This window comes from Pseudopipra pipra, chromosome 2 (genome assembly GCF_036250125.1).
Source record: "Pseudopipra pipra isolate bDixPip1 chromosome 2, bDixPip1.hap1, whole genome shotgun sequence".
Taxonomy (NCBI): Eukaryota; Metazoa; Chordata; class Aves; order Passeriformes; family Pipridae; genus Pseudopipra; species Pseudopipra pipra.
Window position 1 is genome coordinate 47217577 of NC_087550.1, and position 13247 is coordinate 47230823.

Below are 13247 nucleotides of genomic sequence, written 5' to 3' on the forward strand. Positions count from 1 at the left end.
GTGTTCCCATCTGTGCTTCCCAGACAAGGAAAATATTTTTCAGGCACAACTGCTGTTATTTCCCATGTAAGCTTGCAACTTCCTGTTGCCCAAGCCACACAGAAGGGTAAAGGACTTTGCATCTTCAGATAGATTAAAACCATTTCGCCTCGTGTGCAAAAGCCTTTTGCATGTAAGCACCACAAGAACCCTGGAAAGGGGCCCTCACAGGAGCCACACAGGACATGTTTATGCTCTGCATGAGCTTGGCAGCCTGTGCCATGCGCATCTACCACTTACCGCATCAATGATAACCGAATGCGGAGTCCGTCCTGTGAAGACATAACCAAGTTTTTTTGCTCCTTTCACTAATGCCCCTTCATCTGCCAAAACAAACAAACAAAAAGCTTACATTTCATCTGGTATGTAAGAGAGGCCTCCAAAACCCATATTAAATATGTCAGACTGCCAAAACAGAAGTCCCCTTTCCTATATACTGTCCTGTGTACAGTTGCTAGAGTAGTTCTGCACACCCTCACACAAAAAGTTTCAATGCTTAGTTCTACAAAGGCCATGTAATATCAACTACACGAACTTTGTACTCAATCCATATAAAATATCCTGTAACTACTGAAGCATTAAACTCTGGAGAAGTCATACTTTTCTACAGGAAAAATGGAAAATACCTGTTCTGAAAGAAGATCAAAGCCTATGTTGTTACTCCAAATTCCTACAATATGCCTTTAATCCATTTTCTGCTGTAAAGGCACTAAGTTCACATGCTATAGAAATACAGCATTGTCTTCTGGAGACTAAAATGAGCAGTGTCATTAGGAGCTCAAATAACAGAGCTGAAACCAGAGCCAACACTTGTACCTCCAGTAGGTACCTAAAGAGCCTCATTAAGGAGCAAGTGCCATTAAGCACAACCACCACACATGTGAATTTAGTGCCCAGTTTAAGCAACCCTAATGTCTCTACAGTACTGTTAGTCTCCTCATGGTTCATCACACTGTCCAGAGCTTCCTTACATGGGCTCTTCACCCTACTTTTCAGACACACTATTAAGATGTAAATGAGAAATGATACTGCTTCCTCACTCAAAACACCACTACAGCAATTCCAAAAATATCTTCACTAAGAGAGATAAAACTGATGGAGAGCAGGGTCATGCTGTTCTGCATTCTGGCCATGCCTATACTCTTCAATACCTCTGTGTTAACTTAAAGGAGAAAAAAAAAATGTCTCAAGGGCAGGCCTGAATGTGGCCAGGACTCTGCTATTGGTTATACCATGTCATGTATCAGCACTTGGTTGCTCCCTATTTTGCTTTACACAAATACTACTAGATCAAGAAAGACAGTCTGTACTTATGTCGAATAAAGCAAGTAGTTGTTAATGCAGAAACAAATAATTACTTCCGTGAATCAGCTCTGCAGACTCCAAGTTTTACTTTTGCTTTTCATCACTGCAGAAAGGCCAGAGTAGAAGGTCTCATGAGAGCAGAAGGCATCACGAGCCCAGCCTATCTCTAAAGAAACATCATGAACACTGTAGTTTCATAGGAGACATTCAAAAGCAGCGTGTACCGATGACAGGAGATGCCAGACCTACTGCTACCATCATGGGGGACATCATGCTTTCAAAATCAATGATCTTCACAGAAATTTATGGACCTCCCTTCCATCTACCTTCTACTCCTTCAATTCCTTCCCTCCCAAAAAAGAAAGCAACAATTAACCTGGAGAGGAGGCCTGGTAGATGATTGTATTTCCTTGTCTCTCAGGAACAACAGTATGACACACGGCTAGCAGCGTGAGGAACTCCTGTATGTGTACAGCTGTGGGCTAGACAAGACACCAGAAGAGTGAGGTTTAGCATTACACACAGACTGAAGCATCTATTCACTAAACTGAGAAGACCACAGAGGTATCACAGACCAAAAAAAAAAAAACACAACAACATTCTGTTCTCTACTTACAGCAGATCAAGACAGTAGAGTTTAGGGCCAGCATTGATGAATTAAGAGTGTTAAAGACCTCACTTAAGCTGAAGAGAGCTGTGAAGCCAGAATATTCCCCCACCTCTCCAAATATAACAGCATTAGTTCTGTAGCACCCCAAGCTTCATATAGGTGAAGACATCTGCCACAAGCTGATGACAATCTAGCAACAGGAAATATTACTATGGCAGCTTCTAAATGAGTGACAGTAACCACATCAGAATTAAACTTGATGCAATTGCTCCATTAGCAATGAACATCCAGAGCTGACAGCAGCTGAATAGCCAGTAGAAGGCAACATCATGTGCCCTTCCACAGAAATACAGCATCCAGCCAAGCATAAAATTAATCAATGGTTCCTACACATTTAGCATCATGAGAACATAGAATATAAAGCACTGTTCACAGCCAGCCCCAAGTGCTTAGATAGACACCAGGTCTGCAACTCAGCAAAGATGCTACAGCACTTCAACCACAGGCCTGTGATAGCCAACTCTGGCAACTGCAGTAATAGCAATTTGAAATTGAGTCCCCCACCTCTCTCTTCCCTATTCTCCATTCCTGCCTCTGGTGCAGTATTTATAGTCTCAGCAGTCAGAAATGGTACTCAGCTGCCCAGCTCAAAACCAGACACAACTAATTCATTTCAGCTGAAGCGAACACATGGTTCCCCTTCCCCAACTCTGCTGTAACCATAACATCCACACTTGGTAGCATCAGTGTCTTCTGTCACAGCAGCCATTTGCTCAGTGACTGAGTCAGACAAGAACTTAGTAGTTTTACCTTTGCAGAAAGCCTTACTTGACTTTGGAAGCTAGATGATATTTTTATGTGCAAAAATTCTGTGAGAGTTATAAAGTTTTTATTGGCAATATCAAGGTTTAATGAGTAGGAAGTAAATTACTATAAAAGCCACAAAACCATGTCAGCTGGCATACACTATGTCAACATGTGTAAAAAAGTAAGAGTATTAGAAAAGAGTGGAATAAGAAAACTGAATATCGTAGACCTATACCCTTGTTTTACTTCATCTACTTTGTCATGAAGATTTTCAAAGTAACTGTTTCACACAGGACCTTTATCTTTGCATATTGAAACCTCCAAATTGTATGGTAACATGCCACTAAAATAACAGTTGTAACTTGTGACATGCTGAGGGTGCAGAGGCTATGTTCAAGAAAATGAACATGTGGAATATAATCAGAGAGTAATGTGTAAAATGTTAAGTCCACAGGAAATTACAATCAGGAGGTTACTGCTTCTATTTGCTTTCACTGGAAATAATGGAAAGTTTTATCTCCATCTCAAAATTCAGAGCCTGCCAAATTCTCATTTCAGTATCTATTGCTACAGACCTTCGATGCGCTTCTTACACTTTTATCACCCAGCCCCTTAACGTGCTTTCACAGTATGCGTTCTATCAGCTGGAAACAACCCGTCTCCAGTAATGACATGGATTTTAATTCTTCCTATGTAAATATTTATGTTTTCAAGTTAGCAACATAATTTGCTGCTGCGTTGATACTTTCACAGCTCACAATGTATTACAGGGCAACCTTCCAATTCTATTGCAACAGATCACCAGAGTCCCATCTTATCACAACAGCTCCTCCACACAGCTGTCACTTGTTTCCTTTCTATATTGTTCCAATACTAACAATATTTGTTGCACAGGCATGAATCAGGGTAGAGCGTTCAAATTTTCAGATCTGCGAACAGAAGATTCATTAATGGGTTCTGTGGTAACACATCCCTTCCAACATACCAAGTTTAACCCCAGCACAGGACAGAAGTCCCACAGATTAACTGATTCTACCTTATTATTTATTTTCCTCTATTAAGTCTCTGATATTTTAGTAGTCAAATTCTTACTGATGGTCTCGGAGACATTTCTTGCCTGCTCATTTGTTAAGGTCAACCTTATTTCTTTCCACCCCATTTTTTCCACCTCTGTTTATCTGTAGCTGGAACAAAGTTGGCATATTTTAGTCTCTTTTTCATCAGACAATCGGTAGTTCTCATTTTAAATGCCTTTTCCCCCTCATTTTTCTCCTTATGTGGCAACAGCTCTGGGTAAAAGCCATTGCTTCTTTCTCTGGTTTTGTTTGTTGTTTTTTTTTTCTCCAAAGGTCCATGAAAAAATTCGTGTACAAGCACCTATACCAGGGTTACACCCCAGTGGCTAAATTATTTTGCTTACTGCCCCTACAAGCTAAGAACCACATACATATTGAAACAATCCCCTATTTCTGAAAGCAGTTTCTGGATTGTTATCTATAAAGCATTATCCTCCATGAAAGCAAAGTTTAGCTATCTAGAAGGCACAGCAATATCCATTATCAAGCAAGGCACAGACAACTGGTCATGAAGCTGCATCACAACTTTTTATCCCTTCCTTGCTCCCTTATTCAGAGGAACAAAACACTGAGCCAAACCTCCATTTTTCAGGGAGCAAACTGTACTCTGCAGAGCTACATAACTGCACATATATCACAGAAGTCCTTATCTTGGCCTTGTCACTCTGAAGACAAACTACTTTTCTCTAGCCAGCTGATAAAATTACAAGGAAGTTGCATGTGAAGTTAAAGATTTTTCACCTCTCTTTTTACTTGTAGCAGTATGAGATCAGTGCCTCCATTCATAATATCTCCAGATGAGCAGGACTGACATTTTTTTGAGCAAATAGTCTAGAAACGGCCAATGGCATATTAAAGCACAGTCTAACAACTAGAGCTTACTCCTTCAAAGAAGGAAGTGGCAAATTCTGCCAAGGACAACTACAAAAATACTTATGTACTTGATTACCAAGGAGAATTATGACTCACCATCTTAAAAAGATGTTAACTTCCTACTGTTTAGTTCACTAAAATAGCTGGAGAGCAGTGTGAAGATCCAGCCGTGTTGGGCACATGGAACAAAGAAGCCGGTAAAACCAAAGAGGACCAGGATATTTCAAGCACAGGCTCAAAGAGAACATTAACCAGTGTTTGAATATCAAGAGAATTAAATGCAAGTTCATCTTGTCCAAAACCAATGAAATATGACCTATAATTAAAGATACTGTCTTATACTTGAACAACAGTAGCAAAGTCCCACACATAGGAAGAACAAAAGCAGACAAATGAAAAATATTTCTCACTAAGCTCTAATAATTTAGTTGTGAGCTATAAAATGACAAGTTTGCACAGTTTTCCAGCAACAGTTACTTTCCAAACTAAAGCCTCCCAGATCTCACTACCTAAACATACTTTTGGCATTACTGTATTCCAAATTCCAGTTTTTCATCCCAGTTCGTAGTGATATACTTTTCTGGTTCTGCTTTCCTAAGGAATTAAGAATCAGCTGATGATAGCTGTCATTTCAGAAAAGCCTGATCAGATAACAGCCTCAGTTTCCACGCACTTCACAAAAATAAGTAGACATATTAGCAAGGTCTAAACAAACACTTTCAGTGTATTAAAGGCTCAACATGAACACAACAATTGTCTGTTCTGCCAAGCCAGCTGCTAAACTACTCATAACACATACTCACTGAATCAATTTATGCATTTGCAGCTATACTTTCCTGCTTCTTGGCCAAGAGAGAATTTGGGGGCCATTGAACAAAGCTCTTGTGCAAATTGGAATTCATAGATGAAGTTCAGAGAGAATTTGGGGAGATGCAGGAGTCCAAGATGAGATCCAAGTCTATAGTTCCTTCACTTCCTGACCTCCTTCCCTGCTCTCCTATCATCAGGTAAAACATAACCCCACATCAAACAGGTTTGCATCTCCATAGCACATATGCAACTAGCAAGCACCAAGATAAAGACTACCTAGTGTATTCACCAAACATTCATTTTCATCTTAGAAAACAACTGATCTTTTCTTACTAGACTAAGAGTTTATGCCATTTTCTCTATACAGAGAAGACAGCATCATTCAGAGTTCATCCAAAAGAACCAGTTCCAAAGAAAATGCACAGGCAGACAAACCTAGGTACTTTCTTCCACATTAAAATCCCAGAGCAGGCAAGAGAAACTTCCATATGTTTTCAAGACAAGTTATTTTTCCTTGGAACATTTCCCTCTGGGGCAATAATTCTTGAACTGCTATTCAAGAGTGAACTTGGCTATCAGTCAGCCCTTACACACCAGTGGCCCAGAAGAGCTATGAAATCTAGAGGTGACACAGGATGCTAAAAATCTTCCTAGCAGATGGAAGACAGTCTCGGGAGTATAAGTACATAATTTTTTATTTTCAACCTGGAAAGAAAATTACTTGGCACTGAGACAGCTCTAAACACTTGTGACTGGACTGAAAAAAACCCTAAAATCTTCAAGACCAGAGCAATGAGCACTTAAGAGTTTGTAGATATCACACCTAAAGCTTCAGCTGCGAAAGGCCAAATGTTTAAAGGGAATTAATTGCCCAACTAAGTACAGTACCACCTAGCCCCACTAGGCAGCTTGTGCTAGAACACTTCAGTTTTATCACCTCAGTTCACTAAATGAGTAGAAATTGTCAGACATCTGCAAATGGCATCTGCAGCTATCTATCAGCTATGAAAAATAAGACACTATGCAGTTTGACAGAAAGAAGCAGCTTATGCACATTAGCAGCTGACCAAATGCAAAAAAGCTACAAAGACCCTTCCCTCTACCACTATCATGGAATTCAGCCCTAATCTCACTGACACAGTCTGACAAATACACCTGAAGGTGCCAAGCAAACTGTCAGATGTAGCCCTTTCATTCCCACATCTTGTGCTAAATCACCATCCATTCCTCCAGTACAGTCAGGCTCTGAAGGACATCTTTGGCCTACACAAGGCACATTTTCAGTCTTACTAGCCAGAAGTTTCCCCAATGTCTGTGTGCTCAGCCCAACAGTCAGCTGTGCAATGACAACACTATTTATCCATTTAAGTTCCCACCCAAAAGGCTTGATACATAAGGCTCAGCATGTAAAGAACAAAGACTTCTGAGCTGTCTAGACTAAGTGACACCTAAGGAAGCTACCAAAATTCTTTATCTGCCTGCTACAACAGCAAATATTTCTTCTATCTCCCAAAGTACAAACTCTACACAGAGAAGATCAGATAATTAAATAGCCCAAAAATAAGGGGCCATCTCTAGGCTAGATAAGAAATTTCATCTCACAACTCATTTGATCTATATCCCTTCTGCTGAGTCTATTAAAATATACCAGAGCATTTATCTATACAGCATTCAGCAAGAGTGCAAGCAAGCTTTATCTGCAGCCTACTCCTAAACCTGAACAAATACCCGGAGTCAGCAACTGCCACAAGCCATAACTGTAGCCATAAATGAACAAACAGGACAAAAAGGAACAGGATGATATCCAAGTCTTAGCTGCAAGTCATGTCCAGTGGAAAACCCTTCCAGTGAACATGATTACAAAAGCCACATAAGAAACCAGTGCACTGTACTGGGAGGGTCACCTTGCCGTACGTTAGAGCACAGGAGCCATCTTTAGCTCCATCACCATGAGGAATACGTAGTGCCACATCAAGTAATTAAGAATTCATTTAGGTATTTACACCATGCTGCATTTCAAGTTCTCAAGTACTGTACAGCAGAAAACAAAGCTTTCCTGCAGACAAACAGTATGTTGTAACTACATTTGAGATGCTCATAACTAAAGTTAACTAGCCCAGTCACAGAAGTTATATTGTCTAAAAAGAACAATCAGCTGGTGGAGTTTGTGCTTGCCAGTGCTCAGATCCCATACTGAGAGACAGCCTGCAGAGAACAAGGGTCATGCTTTTTGCAAGTGTTTGAATTGTCTGGTGTCCAGTCAGACACCTCATAGCCACATGACTTCTGAATAAACAATGAACTGACACCCTAAAGACTAGAACCCTTTAGGACTCAAACACTTAGGCTAAAATTACTAATCACTAAGCCTCAAGCTAAGCTTAGATTTGCAATTAAGTCTCATCCCTTACATCCTTTACATAATTGAAATTCCAAACGTTTGCAATACTTAAAGCAAGGCTCATACCAGAACCACCTTCTAATCCTAGAGGTTACTGTTAAAAACAATATTTTAACAGGACAGATGTTTGAAAAGTCAGTAGTTTTTCTTTTAAACAATTATAATTTCTATCATTACTTGCTACAAAAACATTATCTTCCATATACGACAGCATATATGAAGCTGTTCTATAGGTAGCTGGTATCCATATCGATGCCACTGCCTCTTTAATTCAATAGTAAGACAAGTGGGCAGAAAGACGTTGGAGGGAGCTATTTTGATTCCTTTTTATCCCCTCTGTGCTTGCATGACACACTCATGGAGCAGACTTCATCACACAAATAGATTTGTTCCGCATTCAATTCCAGACAGGCCTAGAATAGGGCATTTAAGAGGCACGATATTCAAAGAGTAGACTTACATGATCGTTTTCAATGTTTTGCAGCAGCCTTGGGTCATCAAATTCACATGATTCACTCGTGGAAGGAGGTAGCTGGCTGCAGAGCAAAACAAGTATATTCAAACAAGTGGCAACATTGCCAATCTTAATACTTCAACTATTTTCTCAGGAAGCAAGTTTAAAAAACAAAATAAGACTCCAGTGCCCTTGAAAGTATTGTGAAAAGATCATGTAAGTAATGCAGAAAGTGCTAAAAATGAGCAGCAGCAAGAAACGGTTATCACTGACAGTGTATTTGAGAAGATTCAAGTGTCAATGCACCTCCTGGGACAGATGTTGCAAAAACAGTTTTAAGCACACTTGAAATAAATGGATTTCAAGGCAATTTGCTTACAAAACAGATCAAAAGTTCAATATCCCTAAGCTCCCTCCCTAGTCAGAGTTCTGCTTCACAAGTTGACCCTGGAGGATTTTAAGTCTGAGTAGTCCATATAAGTACCTGAAAGAAACTTCCACAGAACTGACTAGAAAAAAAAATGTACAGGGAAAGAAAAGAAACGGCAATATATTGGAAGAAAAGAGGCACCAATAGAAACTACATCTCAGCAGATGTAGCAACCTATCATGGTATCACCTTCCTAAAAGATGATAACAAAAACGATTTGTGTCAGTGGAGAAGCCCAGCTTAGCTCATAAGCAAGTGCTCTTCTAACAGCATTCAGTGTTTACCTGTTTTCTTGGGTGGGAACTCACTTCTTGCCTATATTTGCCATTCAACTCCATGTCAGTCCTCCCTGGCTCTTCCCCCTTTTCCTGATAATCAAAATGTGCTACACTGACACCTCTGTTACACCCCCGGGTTTTCACTCGTTCCTATAGAATGGGACAGATCCATTACCTCTATTCATTAAAGTCCTGAATAAAAAGGAGTAGGATTCTTTTGACATGATACACCTATATATATTAAGCTCTCTCCAAGTTTAATTACTAAAACATAGCACTGTAACAAAGAAGTCCCTTTTCTTCCCCTTGTCATGTCCGAACTTAGTGATTAAAAAGAGTAACATCTGGTCTCTAGCTAGGGGGTAAGGTTAGTGTAAAGCAGTTTACTTTTAACTTGACTGTCTACATTTATAAATAAGCACTGCATTAGCATCAAAGCCACCCCAGCCGCTGCCTATTCCTCACCCCCTTCACACACCATCTCTTTATGCAGAGAAGATCCATCACCACCCACCAGCTCTGCATTAGGCTCCCACTGAAAGACCATTTTACTCAAACACATTGCTCCCTTGGGCTTCTTCCAGACCCAAATTGGAAAGTCTTTATATAGATTGTACCCACTTTGCTATACAGAGCACAAACATCCTGGAATACATTTACCTGAAGTCTTCTGAGGAGCGTTCTCTTTCCAGCTCAGGAAAGTGACTGAGGGGTAGAAAAAGAAAAGAACATTTATTCCACTTTGGTAACCAGGAAAAAAAAAAAAAAAAAAGATCAATGAGTCATTACACAAAAACATATGCTGGAACCATAGGTTCAGCTGTTCATACATCTGAATCAAGTTTTCTGCCTCTTGAGATATCTAATTTAGTTAGCATGAATTTCAAAGGTTAACTTGCACAGAAAACTTAAGACTACCCATTTAAAACTAAGCAAATACAAAGATTTAGTATTCAAGACTCGAAAGGCCAAGTGCTAAGGAGTACTGGCATGACTCAAAGGGATCCTTTAGACAGAAGTAGAACAAAACTGTGAAGTAGGTATACCTATAGAAGGAATATTAAACTCTACAATTAGAGCTACACGATTCTAACAAAATCCTGATTCATCCGAACAAGTCACAGAAACATGACTAATAATTGCTACCCTTGGGCTGCAAGGGTACTTCTTCCCTCTTGAAAGGCCAGAGGTTATTTAGCGCTTCTGCTTTTGTTTAAATTATGATCAGGTAAGTTAGGAAGTAAGTTGCCTTTACTTCATGTAAAGTACTCCACAGGTTTGACTTTTATAATTTGTGCTGCAGGACATGAAAATGAAAACTATTAATTAAGACCACAAAATACAGTAAAACACAAACTGAAGAACAGAATGTTCTAATCCTTTTCCAGTATAAAATTCTGTACCAGTAGTAAGCACACATTAAGCTAGAGAGTTTCTAAAACTGTCATACCTACCCGTATGTCACTCCAGCAATACTACATTTCTTAAAGTTCATGATATTGCATGTTAGAGTGCCTGTTTTATCAGAAAACAGGTATTTCACCTGGAAGAAAAAAAAAAAGTCTAGTTTTCAACTTGTAAAGTTACAAAACTTAAAGGGGAGAACAGATTAAGAAATATATTACTCAATGTCACAATATTGGCCAATGCAGGCTTATTACAGGTTGGTTTGTCTACCAGATCTACAGAAAAATAATCAGACAAGTTGTTTAATGGCATTAATTCTTGATTTCTAAATGTAGAAAATCTCAAATAGTAGGTATCAATTGCCAAGGCTCCAGAGTGGTCAATACAGATGTGTTGTGCCAGTTGGACATTCAACAAATCTGTCAGCTGTACTGAAGTCAAAGAGCAAGACTGGAAATTAAAACAAAGACTATTAAGACTGTTGAAAGGTCAATACAAAGAAATGCCACGTTCCAAAGATCACTGAGAACACATTTGGGGTGCTTTTACCCCCATAAGCAGTAAAGTGCAAGAAATATGCTAGGGTAAGTTCAACTGGTATCCTGTAGTCAAACAAAAGCTGCTTTTTCTGGTATCCAGTCATAAACAGTCCTCAAGTGCAAGACACAAAGCCACAGTCAGCACTGCCCAAACTAATAACCCCTTAAAATGGAACTAGTGACTTTCAGGTAGAACTTGGAGGCCACCCCAACACAGCAACATGACATCTTGGAGCATGAGCAGATTCAAGGTTCCCACCTGCAGTGGGCTACAATAGACCAAAAATAATTGCAAGTTTAATACCACCATCGTATCTCTGTACCACGTATGAGTTTCAACCAGCAACACTGGTGCTAGCATAGGAGTCACACAATTTAAAGACCAAAATATTTTGCCTGGAGCCGGAACAAGCTTTTCCTCAATAAATGCAATTCAGTTCAAGACAGTGCACTACACTACTAATTAGGTGATCCTTTAGCTGTGCTCCACACTGCTGCTTGAATACAGCATTGGAAATGGAGTTTATGTGAGTTAGAAGTCAAAGTGGGTACCCAAACATCTGAGGAACTTCAAGCCACTAGTAATTCTACACAAAACAAAAATTTTAAAGGCATCTGTGAACAGGTAATTCAATTAATGAATCAAAAAACTCAGTCTAGTTACACAGAATCACTAGTAAGTAATTTCTGAAAATAACATATGGGCCAAGAATATACATTATGCCACATATCTTCACTTCAGACAAAAACAGTGCCATAATTTAGAGGTTAAGTTCACATCAAAGTAATCTGAATACAAATCAAATTTTAGCATTCCAAAGAAAAAGACCAATCAGCTTAAACAGGAAGAACATTGACTCCCACTCTGCTGAGCAGCACAAAAAAATTATGTACATTAAATGTATAAACATTGTCTTCAATACCAAATCACGCAATTACTAAGTTCATGAGGTTCAGTTAAAGATCTATGACTGATGGTCAAGGAAAAAAGCTAGGATTTCTCAATGGTACTACAGAACTCCAATAGCAACATTGTATTTTCCAGTACGCTTGTTTTGGGAAGCCCTTCTATTTTGAAGAAATGTCATTTGCAGAAAAATCTACAACAACTACAAGTTGTTGAAAAACAAGATTCTTGAAGGAGCACAGTATAAATTATGAATAGAACTGTATTGTTTTAACCTCCATCTCCTGTGAAGCAAACAGAAACATCAAGAACTAAGAACACAGGCTGAGGCTGTTGGCCTCCTCTTAAGCCAAGCTTTGTCTTATACATTCTGTTCTGGTATAGACAGTCACAAATGCAGCACCCTCGAGGAAAAAAAAGTCAGTTTAGAGTGAACATATGAAACAGTTTCAGTTCCCAAGCATAAAACTGCCTATGTTAAATTTAATCCTACAATATCTCATCATTTTACTTGTAAGACTCGGACTAATGACAAACATGTCCCATTAACCTGAGCCACGGAGCAACAGAGTAAAGCAGACTTGTACAGCTTGCTCTCATACCTTCCATCTTGCCAGAATAAATCACAAACATGACACTGAAGAAAATATTGTCTTACCTGCCCAAGTTCCTCATTAAGGTTTGAGGTTCTGGCCATTGCAGGTGTATCTGTCTCAGGGTAATACATATCTATGTCCTGAAATGAGAGCAAACTTAGACCTATATTATTAAAATTAAACACTGAAATACTCATTATTCTTTTAGTCAGTTCCAATTTGTTTTGACTGTCTTAATGCCATTAGTGGAGGTTCTGAAGGCTTGACACAAACATTATCCCAGGATGAATATGGGTGCCTCCTTTCCAAAGCATGCCTCCATACTACATGTACACGAGAAAAGCCAGATTTAACTAAAGATAGTTAACAAACTAGAGATGCAATGGAAAAAAAAATGACAGTACAGTAGGAAGTTTTAACAGGCATTAGCCATGCTAACCACATCTTCAATTACAACAATTAGTTGCTTTAGCCACATTTATGCCTGAAAAGACAATCTGAATGGCTTCATGAAATTAATTCCTTCCGTCACTACATTTTATTGGGAGTAAAAAAACCCAGCTGCTACACAAACCAAAGAAACTTCTCAGAAAAGCGTCTCTCCTACATCATAAGCAGCTCAGGGAACAGACATATTAGACCTCATTTACTTGTATTTTTAGGAACCTACTATATTACTGAAAGTTTAAGGATTAACGCATACCAGCACAAGGTA

At 39.1% G+C, this 13247-nt stretch overlaps 1 protein-coding gene across 5 annotated transcripts in view; it reads right to left on the reverse strand.

Annotated features, from left to right (window-relative positions):
* The window catches only part of ATP8A2 (ATPase phospholipid transporting 8A2), a 326111-nt gene that overhangs the window by 250937 nt on the left and 61927 nt on the right, over positions 1–13247 (reverse strand). For all 5 annotated transcript variants that reach the window (XM_064645382.1, XM_064645383.1, XM_064645384.1 and 2 more), the window contains 6 exons: positions 12595–12672; positions 10538–10626; positions 9744–9788; positions 8382–8457; positions 1721–1826; positions 280–362 (listed from right to left, as the gene is read on the reverse strand). In XM_064645382.1, coding sequence (XP_064501452.1) covers positions 280–362; positions 1721–1826; positions 8382–8457; positions 9744–9788; positions 10538–10626; positions 12595–12672 — 477 coding nt within the window. The remainder of the gene's footprint in view (positions 1–279; positions 363–1720; positions 1827–8381; positions 8458–9743; positions 9789–10537; positions 10627–12594; positions 12673–13247) is intronic.